This window comes from Haliaeetus albicilla, chromosome 9 (genome assembly GCF_947461875.1).
Source record: "Haliaeetus albicilla chromosome 9, bHalAlb1.1, whole genome shotgun sequence".
NCBI classification, from domain to species: domain Eukaryota; kingdom Metazoa; phylum Chordata; class Aves; order Accipitriformes; family Accipitridae; genus Haliaeetus; species Haliaeetus albicilla.
The window spans coordinates 32,115,272-32,134,589 of record NC_091491.1 but is presented as its reverse complement, the minus strand read 5'-3'; the positions used below and the strand labels follow the sequence as shown (position 1 = coordinate 32,134,589).

Here is a 19,318-nt window from a genome sequence, read left to right as displayed (position 1 = left end):
GCCGCTCCTCGGCTCGGCGCCCGCTCCGCGCTTCCCTCCGCGACGCCGCGGGGTCCTTCCCCGCGACATGTGTTTTCCCGGGTGGGTGCGAGTTCCAGCATCCCCCCACGGGAAGGGCTGGAGGCGGGACGGCCGCCGGTCAGGCAGGGAGGTGAGTTTCACACCTCCTCCCGGGACGGGTGTGCTTTTACCGCGGTAAGGAGGAGCGGGTTACAGATTCATCGCTCCCACCCTCTCAGCGTTTTGAGGGAAGAGGGCAGGAAAAAAACATTTTCCTCCCTGGGTGGTGCAAACCCGACGCGGGACTCGCTCTGGCTTGGGAAGCGCTCGGCATCTTCAGGTCCCAGCAAGTCACGCGTGCTCGGGGCTGCCTTTTCAGATCTGAACGAGCAGGGGCACCCAGGGTGCCTTTCCTTCATCTTGTGCCACCCGAGATTGCTATTTTATTTGCGTGATGAGAAGCGTGGCAGGCCTTTAGGAGCGCCAGCCCCAGTGGCACATAAACACAAGGAGCGCAGACAGCCCCTGTCAGGCCACGGGCTGCTTGTGGCCCGCAGGGCAGTTTCTGTGGCCACCCAGGCCGTGCTGGTGAAAGCATCCATTTGGTGGGCGCCATGAGATTGCTCCAGTGTGGAATTAACTAGTCCTCACCCCAGCCCTCTCCCTGGGTCAGACAGAGTGACCCCACGCTACAGTGGGAGCTCCCTGGTGTGCAGAGCTCGGGTCTCTGAAAGCCAGCAGGTGCAGAGCGGTGAGGTTCCCTGTTTTGTTCCTAAGGAACTTGAAGCAGAGGTAGAACATATTGGTCATCTGATGAAACGAAGTTCTAGCACGCGTCTTCTTTCTGTAGGCTTCATAAGGTGAAGCGATGGGTAAGGAGGCAGCTCAGTGGGTTTAGAGTGAAAATGGTAAATAATATACTGGGGGGTATTTAGGGAACCCGTAAGCCACCCATGCCATTGGCAAGTCTCTGCCCAGTTGTCAGTGTGATGCCGGGCTGAGGCTCGCAGCTCGGCCAGGCACCAGCTGGGGCTGCGAAGGGAGCTCCCTCTGCCAGGGTGTCTCTCTGCCGCGGCTTCCCGAGGACTACGAGGGCTGTGATGTTTGCTCCACTTCCTTTCAGTTGATGGCTAATCTCATCAAGACCCCAGCTGCATGGGCCCCACAGAACATCTCGCCCTCCTCAAACACCCGCTGATGTTTGCTGTCTCCAGAATTGTCCACGGTCATGAGTGGGCCCTGGGGGTGGCTGCAGCCTCCTCTGCCCTGTCCGTCTGGGCTCTAGCATGAGTGGAGGTCACTGCTTCCAGCCTCGGTCCTTCAGCTCAGGGCATCCCTCAAAGGCGTGCCAGAACTGGGGAACGCTTCAAGGTTTGGGTGTGCGCGTGTTCTGCAATGCTGTGCTCATTTGTCCCTTGCTCGTTAAAGAAATAAAGGATAATATAAGGTAGGCCTGGGTTATTGCCTCAAGTCCTCTCCTGGGAAAGAAGGATGGGAGCAGAAGGTTTGTAGTTTGGCAGAACACATGATCGCAAAGAGGATTGTTTTGTGAAAAGCAATACATTCTTGCGCTGATAAAGGGGGGATTAACTAGATCTGAAACTCAGTGCGGCTGTCTGGAGACAAGCCTTCTGTAAAGCAGCTCTACCAGCTCCGTTTGCTGGAGGTTTGAGCCAGGCTCCAGTGCCGAGGTTCTTCCTTCTCCAGCTCCGTCCATCACGGGGTGTGGTGATGCCAGTCATGGGGGGCACACCGCCGTCACTCAGCATGTGGCTGCCCTGTGGGATGCGCTGCTGCCGGGTGCCTTGGTGGAAGCCGAAGGTGTAAGAGCGTTGAGAAAGAGATTAGATCAGTCCTACAGGCTGGATCCTCCGATTGTTCCTCCACACAAGGGTCTGGATGCAGCCTGCTGCTCAGGAAAGTATAACCCAGGGAAAACAGTCCTAGCCCTGCCCTGTTTTTTATGTTCCTCCTGGGCTCCCTCCCACCAAGCCTTCACCTTCCAGCAGTGCCGGTACTGGTGCCTGCTGGCTGGGCGCGCTGTGCCAGGTGCGGGGTTGTGATCACCACTGGCCAGCGCCGCCGAGCAGAGCAGCGTTTCCACACCGAGATCCTGCCGAAGGAGAAGGGACACCTGCAGCAGAGCTCAGACTCGGGACATTCCTAGGAAACGCAAGCCAGGAAAGGGGCAGTCTAATTTATTTCTCCTCCTGGCCTCTGTCCGCTGTGTCTCCCTTCCAGCTAGCAGAGGAGGTGCTGTGTGCCCCGCTACGCCAGCCCTGACCTGCCCTGACAGATACTCTCTGCAGGTATTTTCTGTTCCTCTCACAGTATGTTTGACCATGTGCTGAGCAGTTCCCCATTTCTAAACCTGCCAGGAAAATGAAAGCTGATGTTCTAGAAACTCAGATATTTTTGCACTTGCAACCAGCATTGGCAGTGAAATACGTTAAAATGAGAGTTCTTCAAATGGAATGTGGTACCCGAGAGCAGTCGAGCGCCCTTTACCTTGTGTTGGCTGCCGGTGGGGAGTGGGAGTTGGCTGGCTACCGGCCGTAAGTGGCTGGAGCCACCTCTCTCGGGGCTGGCACCTGCTTTGTTCAGAAAGCGGTCCCTGTGCTGTAAGTGATGCTGAGCCCAGGTTCTCAGGCTGCCCAGCTCAGACAAAAATTTTTGCAAGGAGCAGAGATAGCCAAAGCTGGAAAATGGCCAAAGAGGGAAGGGGATGTAGCATTGGTGACTGCTGATCCCTCATCCCAGCAAGATGCATGGTCTCCGCATGCATGATTTTAGCACAGTTCAGGCCCCTAAAAATCAAGAGCCATCGCCATCCGCCTGGAGACCTCCGTCTGGTTCCCAAAGAGTGGGAGCATTTCAACTCTGGAGCTGGCTGCCGCAGACTGTTGTTTGAGCCCTGCTGTGCCACACCATAGGTATCTGCAGCTTGTACCAAGCTCCTGCTTGCTTCTGCCCACTCTGCTCCCTGCCAGGCCCAGCTGCTGCCTGCAGTTCAGTGCAGGAGCCTCTGTGCTTCTCCTAACAGCTCACTTTAGCCTAGCTTCCATCAGGGTGTTTCTCCTCATTGCAGCTTGACCCTGGTATTTTAGGAGATGTTTGTCCCTGTTTCCTCTGAACTCCCGGGGGGCTTGTGAGTCCCCTGACTCAGACTCAAGTGACTCCGCATTCCTTTGTGAAATACCGCCTGATGTGACAGTGTCCCTCCTGCAGGATTAATGCTAAGACATGAGACAAAAATGTGGGAAGGAAAATAGTTTTACTTCAGCTTTGCAGCGTGGCTGACCCTCGTGTGACCAGCTGTCTTATGCATATTTTGGGAAGGCAGTTAAAAAGCAGAAGGAAAACAAGAGCCACAGAGATAAACAGGCTGGAAAGGATGCCCTGTGCTTTGTGAGCAGCTTATCAAAAACAACACTGGGAGGTGATGAGAACTTTGTGGCAAGAAGTACTGTGACTAACATGGCTTTTCAATCTGGAAGGGATGGAAAAGACAAGAATCAAGTGCTGGACCATGGTGCCAAGTGAGAGGTGCTGCAAGACAAGCACACGCTGCTGGGCTGAGGCTGAGGGTTGCGGGAGATGCGATGGCCCGTGGTGTGGGAGTGGGCAGTGCCAGCTCTTGCCTTTCTGGGAGCAGATTTGAGCAATACATTGGCTGTGCTCCCTGCTCAACTCATGGGCTGCACCGGGGTGCAATCAGCTATTATAGGTCCCAGAAGGGAGCTGGGAAATCCAGGTTTTTGCAACCTCGGAATCATGCTGCAACCCCGCTCCATGTCGGGGCTGACAGGCATGGCCCCTGGGAGAGCCTGCCCTCTCTGCTCCTGTCTCCCCCAGCGAGCAGCATGATATCCAAGAATTTCACGCCACCATAAGTATCCCCATCCTCTAGAAGACCTTGTGGTTTTGGCCTTTGCTGCTGCATTTCTCAATTACCCTGACTGGAAGAGGGGTGAGGTAGTTGGATCTGTCCCTTGCAGGAAAAGTCATCGTGCTGCTTTGGAAGAGGTCACCCCATCCTGCTTGCTCCCAGCAATCCAGGTGCCCATGGCCATGCTCAGGAGCTCTGGTTAGTCGGCCACAGTCCTGGCACGTGCTACGGTGCAGCCTGAGGAAGGAGGAGGATCCCTGCAGGCACTGGCATCTGGAGAGGATCTGCTGCCTCTTCTCCTGTAGCAAAGGGGCTGTGGAGGAAGCAAGGGATGAGCCATGTGCAGCCAGGAGGTGTTTGAGAGAGTGGAAACACAGCAGGTAATGCTGAGAGCTGGCCACAGCTCCGTCTTCCCTTCAAAATAACACTCTCTTTGCATCCTTCCCGGGGAAGCACCTGGGTCCAGCCTGGCTCTCTGCATCATCTGCAGCTGCCCCAGTGCTCCTGCCTGTCAGCCAGAGAGGTGGGGGAGAGACATGGGGCCGAGGGTGCTGCCCTCATTCCTATGAACATGCAGACCTGGGGTATCCCATGGACCCTCTTCTCGGAGACCTCTGGGGTTTTTTTTGCCTCCCTACAGTGAGGAGGCTCATCTCCTCCTGCCTCTGCCACCAGAGAGACCACACAAGGAGGTAAGGGGATGTGGTGGTGCTCATTACTGCTGCTCTGCTTGCCAGGAGCTGCCATGGTGGCCCAGCAGAGAGGCTCATGCGTGGACACTCTGCCCCAGTGGGGTTAAAACAGGCTGGCTCTTTCAACGGGGCTTCCTTGCTTGCAAAGACTGGGTTTGACTGGGATTTTAACCCCCGAAGTCTGGACCCCTCCATTCTCCTTGCACACCCTGAGCCTGCCTACACAGAGGAGGGCAGGTAGTCATCTCTGCTTTATCCCTGCTCAGAGGATGCAGGGAGATGAGGCAATTAGCAAAGAACAAGACCTTAGCGTTGCTTCCCACCCATCGGTTATGTCTTTTGGCAAGATGCTGGCCCTCCCCAGGTGCAGCCGAGGGGGAGAGCAGAAGTACGAGAAAAAAAGTCCTTCGTGTGCGCAGGGTTGATACCACTCCTGCCAACAGACGAATTGTGCAGGCAGCCCTGCGGCCGGCAGCCGGGGCTGGTGGAGATCTAGCAGGAGCTGTTGTTGACCTGGAGCTTTTAGTGGCACAGGGTCAGCCCGGCAAAGCTCCTGCTATCTCGGCGGCTGCACCGCAGGACTGTGCTGCTTGTCGTTGCTCTGATAGCAACTCTGCCCGGTGAGCCTGGCTGCTTTTATCTGGCAGTCAGAGCAGCTGTCGCTGCGGCAGGGGGGCTGCGGGGCTGGGGGCCTGGACCAGTGTACAAACAAGCTCAGGATGTGAGCACAATAGCCAAGGATGGGCCTTTGAAAAGGAGGGGGACGCAGCGCGGCCGTCCTGGGGCACATCAAAGGTCCGTCTCGCTCTGCGCTGCCGAAAAAGCCCATGTTGTTTGATGGCTACCCATGGACCTGGCCCCGGCATCGTGTCGGCACAAGGGGCAGAGGGTTTGAATGGTGGGAAGCGGAAAGGGAAAAGACGGCAGCGGGGAGAGGACCGACACAGGAGCTGGGACACAGCCCTGAGGGTCTCTGCCTCCAGATCAGGGGTTTCTCAGGAGTTCCTTCTGTCCGGCTTTGTTCTGGCCCTTGCTGATCTGTATCTGGAGAGCAGCACACAGCCCCTCTCTTTCCTCCTTCAGTGCACCTCCAGGCAGGCATTTCAGGTCATTTCTGCAAAGTGCTTTGTGTGCAATTTCACAAGCACTTGCCTTGAATCAGCAATTGCCAGAGCTGGGGGCTGTTGGGGTTTTTCCCTTCCAGACTCGGTGGTTTGAATCCAGGAAAGCTAGGGATGCCATACACAATTTGTGGTGTTTTGCTCAAGAAGCCCACGTAGCCAGCAGGAAAGTGCCTGTTACCCAAAAGCCTTAGAAAGCCAAGCTCTAAGCGATGCCTGGATGGAGCCATGAAAGGACATGAAGATATGGTGAGAGGGGTGTGCTTTGTATGCCAGACATGTGCCTGCCCTACAGCGTCCTGCAGTGTCTGCTGTGCCTCTCTAGCAGGATCTGTCCTGTAAGAGTCCCTCTCCTCTCACTCCTGGGCTCCCTAAAGGGCCTGGGAAGGGGCTGGAAAGCCCGGGAAAGTTTTGCCTCTGATTTGCTCTGCAGTACATGCACATGCTGCTGCCTTTGGATAAAGGATAGCCCGAGCCTGCTTGGTGGGAATATGTTGACTCAGGAGATTAGACTTGTCCACTGTTTTGTGGTTTTATAAAGTGCATTTATTGGCAAAAGAGCAGCCCAAAGAACAAAGGAAAAAACAACACAAAGAAGAAGCCAGCACCCTGGGCAGCATTGCAGGCTCTGCAGGGAAAAAGTGTCCCCAAGAGGGCTGGATGATGGTTCCGCTCTTGGGAAGCGGCTGTACCCAGCAGGTGCTGGCCCCAGGCATCCAGGAGGAGCAGGCTAAGCCAGTGCCTCCTCTGTGGGTTTTTGATTGCAGGGCTCTCCAGGCCTCGGTGGCTTTTCCGCTTTTGAAGCCATTGTCAGGGTAATTAAACGCTCCCAGGCAGGTGCTGGAGACTTTTGCAACCCGATATTTAGCTGCCTGCTGGAAATGCCTTGTTTTAGGGCAGATTAATCTCTCACAGCAATATCTGAAACCAAAGACGGGGCTTTAATTGGGGTGGGATTAGTGCAGCTGGGCTGAGCAGGGAGAGCAGGAGCTTTCTCCCTACCTGCTAATTGCCCCTTATCTGTGCTGGCAGAGGCTGTGACACCTGCCCGTGGCTGCCTGTGTGCCAGCTTTGTGCCAGGGGGGGTAGGTTTATTTACGGAGCAGAGGGTGAGATGTGGTGCTCAAACCAGGGGAGCTCGGTCCGGCTCCAGCAGGCAGAGGGCTTGGGATGCTTTTGACATTCAGGTGCTGGCATGGCCATGGCGGGGGTCATGCCTTTCCCTTGGGCTGTTGCAGGGTCCCGGGGCCTGAGCTGAAACTCACAGGCTGCAGTTTGCAGCCAGCCCCTGCCCCTGGGCACAGGCAGGCAGCAGGCAGGATTGATTTAAAGGTGAGGCCAGGGTATTGTTTTCCCTGGGGCATGTGAGGCAGGTCAGCAGCGCCTCAAGGGCAAATCTCCGGGCAATTGTGTGCCTGGAGAAGGGCTATGACTCTCCCAGCTCTTGGAAACAAGAGATAAGCAGCCCCCTGCTTCAGCCAAATTGCTGACCTTCCCATCCCTCCCAGGTCTGCCTTGCGACAGCCGCCTGCCCCAGGCAGACACTGTCGCCCATGTCCCTTCCAAGGGATGGGGTGCCAAAGGCAAATGTCCATGTGGGCTATGCGGAGGCACAACCTTGCCCATCCCCCCGGTTTCGGCAGGCGTCCTTTGGGATGCGCGCATGGCAAGGCGGTGGGAAAAGCTGACTTCACCCTAGGGGAAAAAAAACAGTCAGTTTGTGGTTTTGTCTCGATGTGGCCTGAAAGTTGAAGTCTTCCATGCAGCTAAAAGAACTCTGGTCAAGCCAATAGAAACAACCTCTCCTGCTCTGTTCCCTGCTTCCCCAGTGAAGAGTGGGCTGCTATTTGTTTTTACCTCCTGACTTTTACGTATCCATGGCCTCTAAAGGAATGGACAGCAGGGACTGTTTCTAGCACCAGCCTGTCCTTTAGCTCTGCTTGGCTCAGTCTGTCCACAAGAACTGCCCCGGGGGCTGCTGAGCCCGCTCTGCCGGTGCAGGCACCCACCCCGGCTCCCTCCTCGGCTGGGTGCAGTTGTGGGTTTTGTTGGGTGCAATTACCCCTCTCTGGAGAAAGCACCTTTCTTTGCCTGTGCATGTCCCAGTGGCTTTTACAGCTTTCTCCAGATGTGAATTTGGAGGTTTTATTTATTACCCTGTGATGCAAAAGGGGCACGTGGGGATGTGCACCTCTCCGGAGGAACTGGTGCTGCCCCAACTCTCCCTGCCCTCCTCCTCATCACCACTGGAGCCTGGGGGTGAAATGCCTTGTCCCTTCACTTTATCCCTCAGCTGGGACTTGGGGGAAGAAGTGAGGCCCAGGAGAGAGGCTTGGCCAGGGCTGAGCGTTGCTTTGCTGTCAGCAAACAAGAGCTGGTGATGCTGGACGCCCCTGCCACCCTCTGCCTTGGCTCCCTGCACCCTGTAGGGTGCCATAGGGTGCTGTGCTTGCAGGTGTGGATGCCAGCCAGGTGGACAAAACCACATGCACCCACACATCTATGTCTCAAGTACGGGCACGTACACACACGTACGTCCACACGTACACCCCTATCCACATGCGCACCCAACACGGGCACCCACATGTGTGCCCACACCTCCGCGGGCATGTCCACCCCCTCCCGTCCCTTTGCCTGTTTGCCTGCCAAAGCAAGAGGGAGCAGGCAGCAGGGCGGGAATGCTTGCCCGCCACCCTGGCATGGATCCGGCACCAGTGGAGGCGACAGGAGGGGAAGGGAGATGTTTTTCTTGGTTCCCACCAAGCTGAACTCAGGAAGCTTTCCGCCTTCCACCTGCGATGGGAAGCAGCATCATTCAGGGACAGCCTTTACCTGCTGAAGAAGACCCACTGAGGGCCAAAGGCTTTCCCCTGGTGAGTGGGACTGCTCCCTGTGCCTGACCCACGGCTGTTGGGCACGTCCCCGTGGGGTGGCTGAGGTCGGTGGGTGGCTGTTGTGGAGCTGGGAGGGCTCAGGGCCATCAGGGGAGCAGCACCCCCCTTCCATAAACACACTGCATCTCTGCTGGCTCTCTGGAAAAATATTTGTCTGTCTGGGGCAGGGCTTTTCAAAAGCCTCAGCATTTTCACCTGTGAGCTTCTTGCAGGAGACAGATGAGTATGAAAATAAAACTCCTAACCAAAGTAAACGCCCGCAGCCCACACAGTGTGTTTTTACCTCGTCATTCTCAAAAAGCAAATATCTGCAGTGACGTGCAATATTTTAGGTGGCTGTGGCAGAAAAAAAGCCCCTGTGTTTTTCAAACAAGGTGCCTTTTCATACAGAGGTTAGCAGAGGCTCTAAGAAAGTGGCAACGTTTCACCAGGACACCCTCTGGAAATGCAGACGTTGCCTTATGGCAGCAAAATGCTTCTTTGCATCCCAAGCCTCAGAGAGGGGAGGAAGCGGCTCCCGAGAGTGTTGACTGCGGTATTTCCGCAGGATCCCCCCAGCTGCGTTGGGGACCGCCGGCCGTTTGTTCGTCCGACACAAAGCCCCCGCCACGCCAAGCCCCATGGCTTGGTCGCTTCCGCTCCAGCCAAGCACAGCACCGTCGGATGTGGGGCTGCTAGGAGGAAAAGCAAACAGGAGGGAGGCCAGAAGGACTGGGCAGAAGTCAGGGGTGTTATGAGATGCCCCATCTGCAAGGCTCTGTTCAAAAGGGAGGAGAAGGCTGGAGCCATCAAAGCTGCTCCTATGGCCTCGGTCCAGATGGGAGAAGGATTTCATCCAGCTTTTGCCGGGCTTCTTCCCACTCATGGTGGACTCCCCTTCCTCCCATGCCAGGGACAAGCCCCACCGTCCTCTTCCTCTCTTCTGGCTGGGAGACAGACCCTCGGAGTGACAGTAATGGGATGCTGGGCATTGTGAAGGGCAGCACCCTGCCCTGGGCATCCCTTTTGGTCACCTTTGAGGCTGGGGGCGCCCTTGGGCGCCCAGGAGCAGCAGGGCCAGTCCCCTGGGAGCACGGGTTTGGAAGCGTGATTGAGGCTATGGCTTGGGCGATAAGCAAGCCCATAAGGATGAGCCGTTCCACTCTTGAGGGCGCACACATCCCAGCTCACTGCAATTTATATACACTATATAAGATCCTATATAGTATATCAAGTCATATACATATTTATAGATGCATGTGTATACATTATGTATGGCTTTTCCATTTATATATACATATGGTCAAACAGTCTCAGCAGTTTTGGGAAGAGGCATTTTGCTGATATGAATTGCAGAGCTGGCCTGCTGAGGGTCTGCGAGCAAGTTCTCTGGTGGGGGGAGGTGTCACCCCTCTAGGTGCTCTGGGATGGACGTGGCGATGCCCCCGGTTGTGCCAACACCCCACTTCTCTCCCCAGCCTGGTCCTGCGGCACGGGAGCCTGGTCAGGGTGGCAGCATCCGCGGTGGCACCCAGACCTGCCCGGGGAGGGGGCAGGAGGGTCTGTGGGGGTGTCACCAGGGCTGTGCGCAGGAGCCGGCCCCACAGCCACAGCCGGCAGTGTTTCTGAGAGCTGGGGCTGGTGGGGTGCGGGGCATGGGGAGATTTTGCTCATGCACCTTCTGCCTCTCGAGAGGGTGAGGGAGGGGATGATGGGACATCCGGGGGCTGTTTTTTCCGTGAAGCAGCGTGCTGCTCTGGTTAGCGAAAATACCCTTGTGCTTCTGCCGGGGGCGGATGGGTGACGCAGTCCTCTCTGGGTGTGACATCCTCAGCACGCCGCACACCTCTGGTCCCACCGTGCCACCGCTGCCCCATGGCCACCCCACTGGTGTTTCCCATCCCCTGTGGCCGGGAAGGGGGCTCAGGGCTGGTGTCTCTGGCAGGAATGATCCATACCCCCTCATGCTGGGAGAAGCAGAATTTTCCCCGCCCAGACGGCGAGGCTGAGGCCAGCAGGACTCCCACCCCGCCGAGCCCTTCCGAGTCCGGTGTTTCCCCCAGGGACCTTGAGGCAGAGGCTGAAGGCAGCTGGCTGGATCCGAAGGCAGAGTGTCCCCACCTGAAATGACAGCTTGGTCTATAAATAACACCTGGCGTGGGTCCGTGCCCGGGCATTGGAGAGATGAGAGACTGAGCCCTCTCTGCCCTTGTGTCGCAGGGCTCTCACCCCATTTTACAGGTGGTGAAACTGAGGCCCGGTGGAGTCCTTGACCCTGCCTTGCAGCGAGCCCGTGATGCAGCCCTGTGGGTTTGCAGGGCGCTGGGAGGTGTTTTCCAGTGGCAGCAGGACTGCTCCCTGCTGGGAAGGGGAGGATTTGAGTGGGGGCTATTGCTCTGCCAGGGGGTCCACACCTTGTGCCACCCCACCTCTCGGGGGAGCCGGGGAGCCTTCCCCTGCCCAGAGAAAGGGACCTGCAGGGGCCCTGTGTCTCACACCTCTGCAGTAGCCCCCGTGCCCTCCTCGCTCGCTGCTCCCTCCCGGCCCTATCTCCCGGGGATGGGGACTCCTGCCCCACCGGCTGCCTCCCGGCGCAATCAGTGGGGAGCACACGGGCCTTATCTGTGGGCCAGCTGCGGGTTAGGGCTCCCTGCCATCCCTATCAGCAGGGCGGCTCCAGACCTGGGGCCAAGGGGAGCCAGCCCCATCCCTGCCGCGCTGGGGCCAGGGCTGGGGGCATTGCCACGGCCCCACGCGGACCGTTGTGGGGGGATGCTCGAGGGGGCCGGGACCTCCCTCCCCAGCCCAGCGGCGAGCGTGACGCTGCTGGAATTGCAGGGGCCCAGCTGAGGCCGTCACGCTGGGTGGTTGTGGGTTGTGGTGGGGCTTGTGAAGGCGGATGGTGGCAGCAGTCTTGTGTGACCGCCAGCAGGATCTGGCCCCCCCATCCACTTCCACCAAACTCTCAGCAGTGTCTTCCTCACCAGGGCGAAGCTTGCGGGGGCTGGGGGGGGCCAGACGGGCCAGCGCCCTGGGAAAGGCTTTCCTGTCCCTTTCACAAGTCTGGTTGACCTCCATGTTTTATTTGTTTCTCTTAAGTTGCGCCCACCCTCCTGCTTCCAGCAGCTTTGTGCGGTGCTACTGGGACACCGGTGGGGTGGGGACGCTGCCTCTCCCCTAATACCCTGGGGTGGGGGGTAGCAGGGTCACCTGTGGTCATGCAGAGCGTGGGTATGCCTATGATGAGATGTCCGTGGTGTGTGGTTTCCCCCAGAAGTGGGTGCCAGGCATCCCCCTGCACCACAGGGTCCCATTACTCTCAGGGTGCTGGTCCTGCCTGGCACAAGGACCGGGCAGAGTAAGGGATGTCCCTTGGGGGAGGGAGTGTCCTGGCTGCTCCATCCCGCTGAGCAGGGTCTGTCCCTCTGTGTCCTGGGACAGCAGTGACCACGGCTCACCAAATGCTCAGGGTAAAGATCTTTATTGTCCACTTGTCCGGCTGGACCACAGCCTGAGCTCGGTGTGAGGTTCTCACTCCTTGGCATCCCCGCCGTCCACTACGGCCCCAGGCTCTGGGTGGGAGAGGAGAGCATGGGGAGGAACGCGTCTTGGCCTCCTAGCAGCACCTACTGGGGCTTTGAACAAGGATTTTCCTTCCCTACTCTGTCCTGGCCATGGGGAAAGCTGGTGATGGTTATCTGGGAGCCTGTCGTGCCTGCTGGGGTCAGCCCCTCCAGCCATAACTGTGGGGAATTAGAGATGAGTGGAAAACTGCCTAAAAACCCTTGCAAATATTTGCATTTCGAGCGCTTTTCCAAGTATTGGGGAACGCTGACAAAGCAGCAGCGTGGGCGATGCAGCCATGCCAAGAGGGTCTGCTTGTTTTTTTTGAGGGGGGCAGGATTTCAATAGTCAAACAGTTTTGTTTAAAATAAAAAAGCTAACTGAGCAAATGGGGAGATTTGCCAGCCCTGCCACTGGCCTCTCCGCCAGCTCCTCAGGGCAAAACAGCCACCCTGATGCCGAGGGGGCCATGAGCCTTCAAATCACCCCTGCCCTGGGCCGGTGGGTGCATGGCTCCTGTCTCAGTGCTCCATTTTCCTTCTCTGCTGAAGAGGTTTTTGGCAGGAAAGGGGCTCCCCATGCCTGGTGCTGCTCTTCCCCGGAGCATCCCAGGGGTCCGGGGCTGAGGTTGAGCTGGTGGGGCTTGCCCGGTGCCTTGCATGGCTCCCCCGTCCTGCCCATGCCAGGGAATGCTCACCTGCTGTTGGCTCCTGCCCATCCTGCCAGCTTTTGGCCGTGGTAGCAGCCTGTGTGGAGAAGGGTGATTGGGGGAGAAGGGTGGCCATGGACCCTGGTGGCCCCAGGACCACCCATCCCAAGCATGGACAGGGGCTGGAATAAGGGGAGAAGTTGTGGGGGACCCTGGGCTACCCCATCCTGCTGCATTTCCCCTCTCCACATCCATCTCTGCCAGCTCCTGGGGCAGGTTGGAGCAAGCAAGTTGCAGGCACGTCCTGTCCTGCCGGCACAGGGAGGGCTTAAGGCCGTGGGCTACAGGGGCGAGAGCCCTCTGTGTCCTCGGGGTACAGCTCTGGGGTGATGACACCCAGCCCCACAGCGCGCCGTCCACAGCAGGATAGTGTGACGGATGTGTCCTGGCCCCACGCGGGGTGGGACAGGGTGGGCTTGGACACAGTGATGGGGCTGGGGGCTTGGCGCGGGTGGAGGTGGATCAGTGCTGCCAGATATCATCGGTGCATCTAGCACCAAGAGGGGATGGAGAGGGGAATGTGTGCAGCAATGGAGCCCCCCATGCATGCATGTACGTGCATGGTGGGACCAACTCACGCAGAGCATCGATATGTGGGGCTGCCCCCCTGTTCTGGGCTTGAGTCTGCAGCAATGTCCTATATCCCCCTCCTGGCCTGGCGGGATGCTCTGTGCCCTGCAGCCATACCTGGAACCTCGGGGTGTGCTGTGCTCGGGGGACACAGGGGACCCAGGGCTCAATCAGGCTCAGGTAGACAGTGGTGAGGAGGGTCATCAAGGTGCTGGAGCAGTAAGTCAGGGACAAACAGACACAGGTGTGCTGGGTAATGGGACACTGCGCACCCCCGTGCAATGGACACCCATGGGTGGTTCTGGCCCTGGGGCTACGTGCAGGTGAATAGGCTCCTGCACGCGACAGCCTGGGCGGTGCAGCACGTGTGTGTGCATGCCGGTGCAGGGCTCTGCCTCCCAGGGCCAAGGATACGTGCAGATCGTCAGTGAGGTGATGGACCACAGGGGGACGAGCATCAGGTAGATGACGCAGGACAGCAGGACTGCCATGACATAGCTCATGCTGACCGTCACAAAGAGGCAGATGCAGCAGATGTCGTAGGAGCTGATGTGTTTCTTCAGCTGAAGGCAATGCTGGTGAAACTGGTGTGGCAAGGGGGTGCTGGGCATGGGGGGCCCCCATAGGTCCCATGCACCCTGTGGGGCCGGGAGCACCCAGGGCTGTGGCCACCCTCTGCACAGTGCTGCATGCAGGGGTCACGTGTGCATGGGGGGGGTGTGCTTGTGCAGGGCGGGGGTGAGTGTGTCTGTGTGTGCAAGGAGTGTCTGTGTGCACAGGGCTGGGTGTGCAGTGTGTAGGATGTATGGGCAGGGATATAGGGTGCAACATGGAGAGCTGTGTGTGCTGGGCTAGGTGTAGGGTATGCTGTGTAGGATCTGCAAGGAGTAGGGCTGGGTGTGCAAGGTGTAATGTATAGGAATGGGTGTATATGGGGTGCAGCATGTAGGGCTGAGCATGCGAGCTACAGATAGGGTTTACGGGGTGCAGTGTGCCAGGTTAGGTGTGGGGGCACAGTATATAGGGCAGGATGGGGTGAGGGTATACAGTGTGTAGGGACAGGGGTACAGGGCTTGGTTTATGGGGCTGAGGGGTGGGGTGGGTAGGGCTGGGTATGCGCAGCACCTCCGACATGTGCAGAGCCCCCAGGCTCCCGAGGTGCCCCGCGTCCCTCACCTCCATGGAGTGGTTGCAGTGCGGGCAGCAGAGGACACGTGGCCAGCTGTGACAGTAGCACCCACGTGGGCAGCGCCGTCTCGCTGTGCTGCAGAGGCCCTGCTTCAGCCTGTCCTCCCAGGCCACTGCTGCAGGAGACATGTGGGGACACTGTGTCCCCCCAGCCCTGGGGCCAGCCCCTGGGGCCACACCACCACGGAGCAGCCCCTGCTCCCCTGTCACCCCACCTAGCTGGAGGAGCCCCAGGTTGACTATGCAGAGCAGGACCAAGCTGGTGAGACGCAGGAGGAAGAGGATGGTGGTAGACCCGGGGACCAGCAGCGTGACGTGCAGAGCCAGCCAGACGCACCTGCAAGCGGGGATACGGGGAAGACGGGCCTGGGGTCAAGCCCTGGGGCTGCCGTGGGAGAGGCGGAGAGTGGGGAGAGAGCCTTGGGGTGCTCAGCCCCAGGGGCTGCTGGAGCTGGGGGGTGGTGGGGAAGAGGATGCAGATCCAGGTCATTTGAGCTGATGCCTGGCTCTAATGTCTCGAGGACACTGGTGTGAAACAGCAGCGCTGCTGCCCCATGTCCCCAGGATGGGGCTCGGCCCGTGGCTATGGGGTGACTTACAGGAAGGAGAACAGCGAGCTCAGGTAGACGAGGGTGCTGAAATGAAGGGGGTTGAGAAGCTCCATGGTGGGCTGGGCAGCTGCAGGGCCCTGGCCTCACAGGATGGACGGCATCCCACTCCCACTGCACGCACAGAGAATCCCCCCTACCCGTTCCATTCCCATGGCAACCACAGCATCCCCCTCCTACCCCCCATCCCATTCCCACGGCAACTGCAGAATTCCCCCACCCCGTATCCCATTCCCATGGCAACTGCAGCATCCTGCTCCCACAGCAGGGTGCAGGGGACCCATTTGTGGTGCCGGTGCCGCTCTGGCTTCAGCAGGAGCCCACTGCCAGAGGGGCAAAGGGTGGCAGCTCAAAGGTCCCTGGCGATCCAGTACAAACCAGTGCTCATTTTCCTTGGTGTGCTGGGAGGACACCACGAGCCATTGGCACCCCTGGGACCCATGAGGATGCCGAGATCCATTTAGGACAAGGATACACTGGTCCCCACGTCTAACATCCCAGCTTCCCGCTCAGTGTGCCCCCTCCAGCCCGCTGCCCCCCTCCCCAGTCCTGGGCTCTGCTTCTGTCCCAAGAGGCCGGGGTGCTGAGCTGGGGCGCTGAGCCGTGGACCAGCCCTGCCCTCTAGTGTCGTGGGAGCTGCTCTGAGCAGGGCTCAGCCCTGGGCTGCCTCCAGCTGAGCCTTCGCAAACTCCTCACACAGCCCGCAGAGCCGTGAGGGGTCTCGCAGGCGTCCCGTGGCCCCACGGCATCACCTCCCCACCCAGCCACGGCTGCTGCTGAGGGGACACGAGGATGCGTCCTGGACCCTGCATGGCACCACGGGGACCCCTGGCACCACAAGCCCCTCTCTGGGCTACCCGAGGGGGTGCGTAGGCAGCGTCACCCCAGCACAGATGCCCTGCTCCCCAAGCTTTGGGGATGCGCAGGCGCTCCGGCACGGGCGATAACCACTTTCCCCGGCACCCCGGGTCAATAACCGGGCGGCCGAGGCCCTCGGCGGGGCCAGGACAGCGTGGGGGCACGCCAATGGGCGCCCGCAGCAGCGGGAGAGGGAGGGGAGCGCCGGTGGCTGCTGGTTAAACTGGAACGAGGCGCGGCAGCCTCCCCGCAGTCCCTGCCCTGGGGACTCTGACCCCGTGGGCCGGCGAGGGAAGCTGAGGCACGCAGTGCTGAGCAGCCCCGCAGCCGCTGGGACAGAGCCAGGGAGAAGCAGAGCAGGATGGACCCCAGCATGGAGCTGGCAGAGGACCCCAGGTGGGTGGCAGGGACCCCCGGTGCCACTTTGCAGCCAGACAAATCCAACTTTTTGGAGCAGGATTTGGGGTTATTCCCTCTGTAACGGAAGGGAGGTGCTTGGGGGGTGAGGCGAGCCAGCCAGGGGACCTTGGGGACCCTGCAGGGCTGGGTGCCCCCGTGTCCCTGCTGACCCCGTGCAGCACTCACTCCCCTTCTTCTCCGCAGGCTCCCCCGCCCGTTGGTGGAGATGCTGATCAGAAACTTCAGCGTGCCGGCAGCCTGCTTCTCCCTGCCGCCTACCTCCCGGCATCTGCTGCAGCGTAGGTGGGGGGGACTGGGCAGGGGGGACCCTCCTCTTGCCACTGGTGGGAGCAGGACAGGGGTGAAGGAGGTAGGGTGGCTGCAGCTGGGTGCTGTCAGGGTCTCAGCCTCCCACCCCAAAGCCCTGCCTGCAGGAATGGGGGCAACCCAGGGAGGGCCAGCACCAGGGCAGGTGACATGGGACACGGAAGCAGCAGGGCAGAAGCACCAGCTCTGGTGTGGCCAGACATGAGGACGCGGCAAGGGGTTTCCCAAAGCTGTGGAGTGGTGGGTCGGGTGGCAGCTCCCTGCTGTGGTGTCCCCAGCGGGGACAGGACGGGATGGAGCCGGCCTCTCACCCCTCCCCGACAGAGCTGGACATGGCCCAACTCGCCATCATGGGCCTCGCCACCATCATGACACTGCTGTCGGTCGCGATCTTTGTGGAAGAGGCTTTCTACCTCACCCGCAAAATCCGCTGTCCCATCAAGATGAAGACCCTCTGCTGGAGCAGCTCGGCCCCTACAGTGAGCTGGGGTGTGGGGCGGTGGGGGGCATCACCGCAGGGGGCCAGGGCCACCCAAGGGGTGCCAGCCCCTGGTGGGGGGGAGCAGCAGTGTGCCGAGCTTGCATATCTCCCAGGTTGTGTCCGTGGTCAGCTGCTTTGGGCTGTGGATCCCACGCTCCATGATGGTGGTGGAGATGGCTACCACGATGTGAGTATCACCGGCCCCAGGGCAGGGGCACCTGGGAGCCCACGGGGCCTGACCTGCCTTCCTCCTCCTCCCCAGGTACTTTGCCATCTGCTTCTACCTCCTGATGCTGGTCATGGTGGAGGGCTTCGGGGGGAAGGAGGCGGTGCTCAGCACCCTGAAAGATGTGCCCATGGTGGTCAGCACAGGGCCCTGCTGCTGCTGCTGCCCCTGCCTGCCCCGAATTACCATGAGCAGGTGAGGTAACCCCCTGCCCCTGGGGAGGCCCTTCATCCCCTGCTTCTGCTGGGCTGGAAGAAAAGTCCCTGGGCAGGGGCTTGGGGACCTCAGGGTACTACTGGTCTCTTGCTGTGCCAGGAGAAAGCTTCAACTGTTGATGCTGGGGACTTTCCAGTATGCCTTCTTCAAGGCGGTCGCTGTCTTCCTGGGGCTGGTCCTGGCTACCGACGGGAACTACAACCCTGCTGACGTGAGTGCCAGGGCACGGTGGTGGGCAGGGTGACATCCTGGACAGGGAGCCTCCATCAGCCCTTGCCTTGTCCAGCAGCTTTGTCATTCCAGGCACATTTTCTGTCTTCCCCTCCAGATCTCGGCGGAGAGCGTGGCCCTCTGGATCAACACAGTGATCGGTGCCTCCACCCTCTTTGGGCTGTGGGCCCTGGGCATCCTCTTTCGGCAGGCCCGGCTGCACCTGGCCGAGCAGAACATCCAGGCCAAGTTCTCCTGCTTCCAGGTGAGACCCCATCCTGCCCGGCTCCCCCCAGGTGAGGGGCTCCTTGGGCACGAATGGGATGAGGTGGAGTGGGGGGGATGGTGGGGCAGGAGCTGCTGGCGAGCAAGAGCCATGTCTGGCTGCGGGAGAGCGAGGAAGGTGAAAGGCAGGAGCCTGGCAGCAGCGCGGCCCCCGCCACCTTGGGTGTTGGTGGTCGCAGGTCCTCCTCCTCCTGACGGCACTGCAGCCTGCCATCTTCAGCATCCTGGCCAACAATGGCAACATCGCCTGCTCGCCGCCCTTCTCCTCCAAGGCCAGGTCGCAGCGTAAGTTGGGAGATGGGGGAGCAGCGTCGCATGTTCCCAACCAAGCCTCTCCGTTGCATAGCAGGATGTGGGGAATAGGCATGGTGGATGAAGGCAGCTTCAGATGACCCTTCTCTTCCAGAGATGAACGTACAGCTGTTGATCCCTCAAACCTTCATCTTGGCAGTGGTGACACGGATGTACTACCGCAAGCAGGATGACAAGCCGGGCTACCAGCCCGTCAGCTTTGCACCCGCAGGCACCAATGTCAAGGCGTGAGCAGGAGGGAGAAACTGGGGTGCCGAGGGGCAGAGTGAGACGAGGGGCTGGTCTGCCCTGTACAACCATCTCCTCCTCCTCCGGCCCTGGGGAGCTGCTGGCAGCAGAGGAGGCAGAGGGGGAAAGGGCATCTTGGCATGGGGTGAAAGCGTCTGAAAACTGAAAGCCACAAGCCAAAGGGATCCGTGAAGCCACCTCCAACCCGGGGAGGCTTTTGTGTGGCACCGAATAAAGATAAATTTGTACCTGAGTCTTGCGCCGGTGACTGGGCTCAGATCATCTCCTGCCCAGGCTGGGTGGGAGACGACTTCAACTCCATACAGGGGGAGCAATCATAGAGTCATTTAGGTTGGAAAACACCTTTGAGATCATTGAGTCCAACTGTCAACCATACCCACTAAACCATGTCCTGAAATGCCTTGTGTACGCGCTTTTTGAATACCTCCAGGGATGGTGACCCCACCACTTCCCTGGGCAGCCTGTTCCAATGCCTGACAACCCTTCCAGTAAAGAAATTTTTCCTAATATCCAATCTAAACCTCCCCTGCCGCAACTTGAG

General features: G+C 59.3%; 1 protein-coding gene and 1 long non-coding RNA gene across 2 annotated transcripts; both read left to right on the top strand.

The window, feature by feature from the left end:
• The first annotated feature begins 43 nt into the window (after positions 1–43).
• Positions 44–1,450, top strand: LOC138686692 (uncharacterized). Its single transcript, XR_011325983.1, has 2 exons — positions 44–151; positions 1,124–1,450. It is a non-coding gene; the product is annotated as an uncharacterized lncRNA (long non-coding RNA).
• A 14,641-nt stretch (positions 1,451–16,091) lies between these two features.
• Positions 16,092–19,009, top strand: SLC51A (solute carrier family 51 member A). The gene is made up of 9 exons (XM_069790761.1): positions 16,092–16,468; positions 16,676–16,770; positions 17,123–17,277; positions 17,393–17,466; positions 17,542–17,700; positions 17,821–17,932; positions 18,050–18,196; positions 18,396–18,501; positions 18,623–19,009. The coding sequence occupies exons 1-9, from the start codon at positions 16,434–16,436 to the stop codon at positions 18,757–18,759; spliced, it is 1,020 nt and encodes a 339-aa protein (XP_069646862.1). The 5' UTR covers positions 16,092–16,433; the 3' UTR covers positions 18,760–19,009.
• The last annotated feature ends 309 nt before the right edge of the window (positions 19,010–19,318 follow it).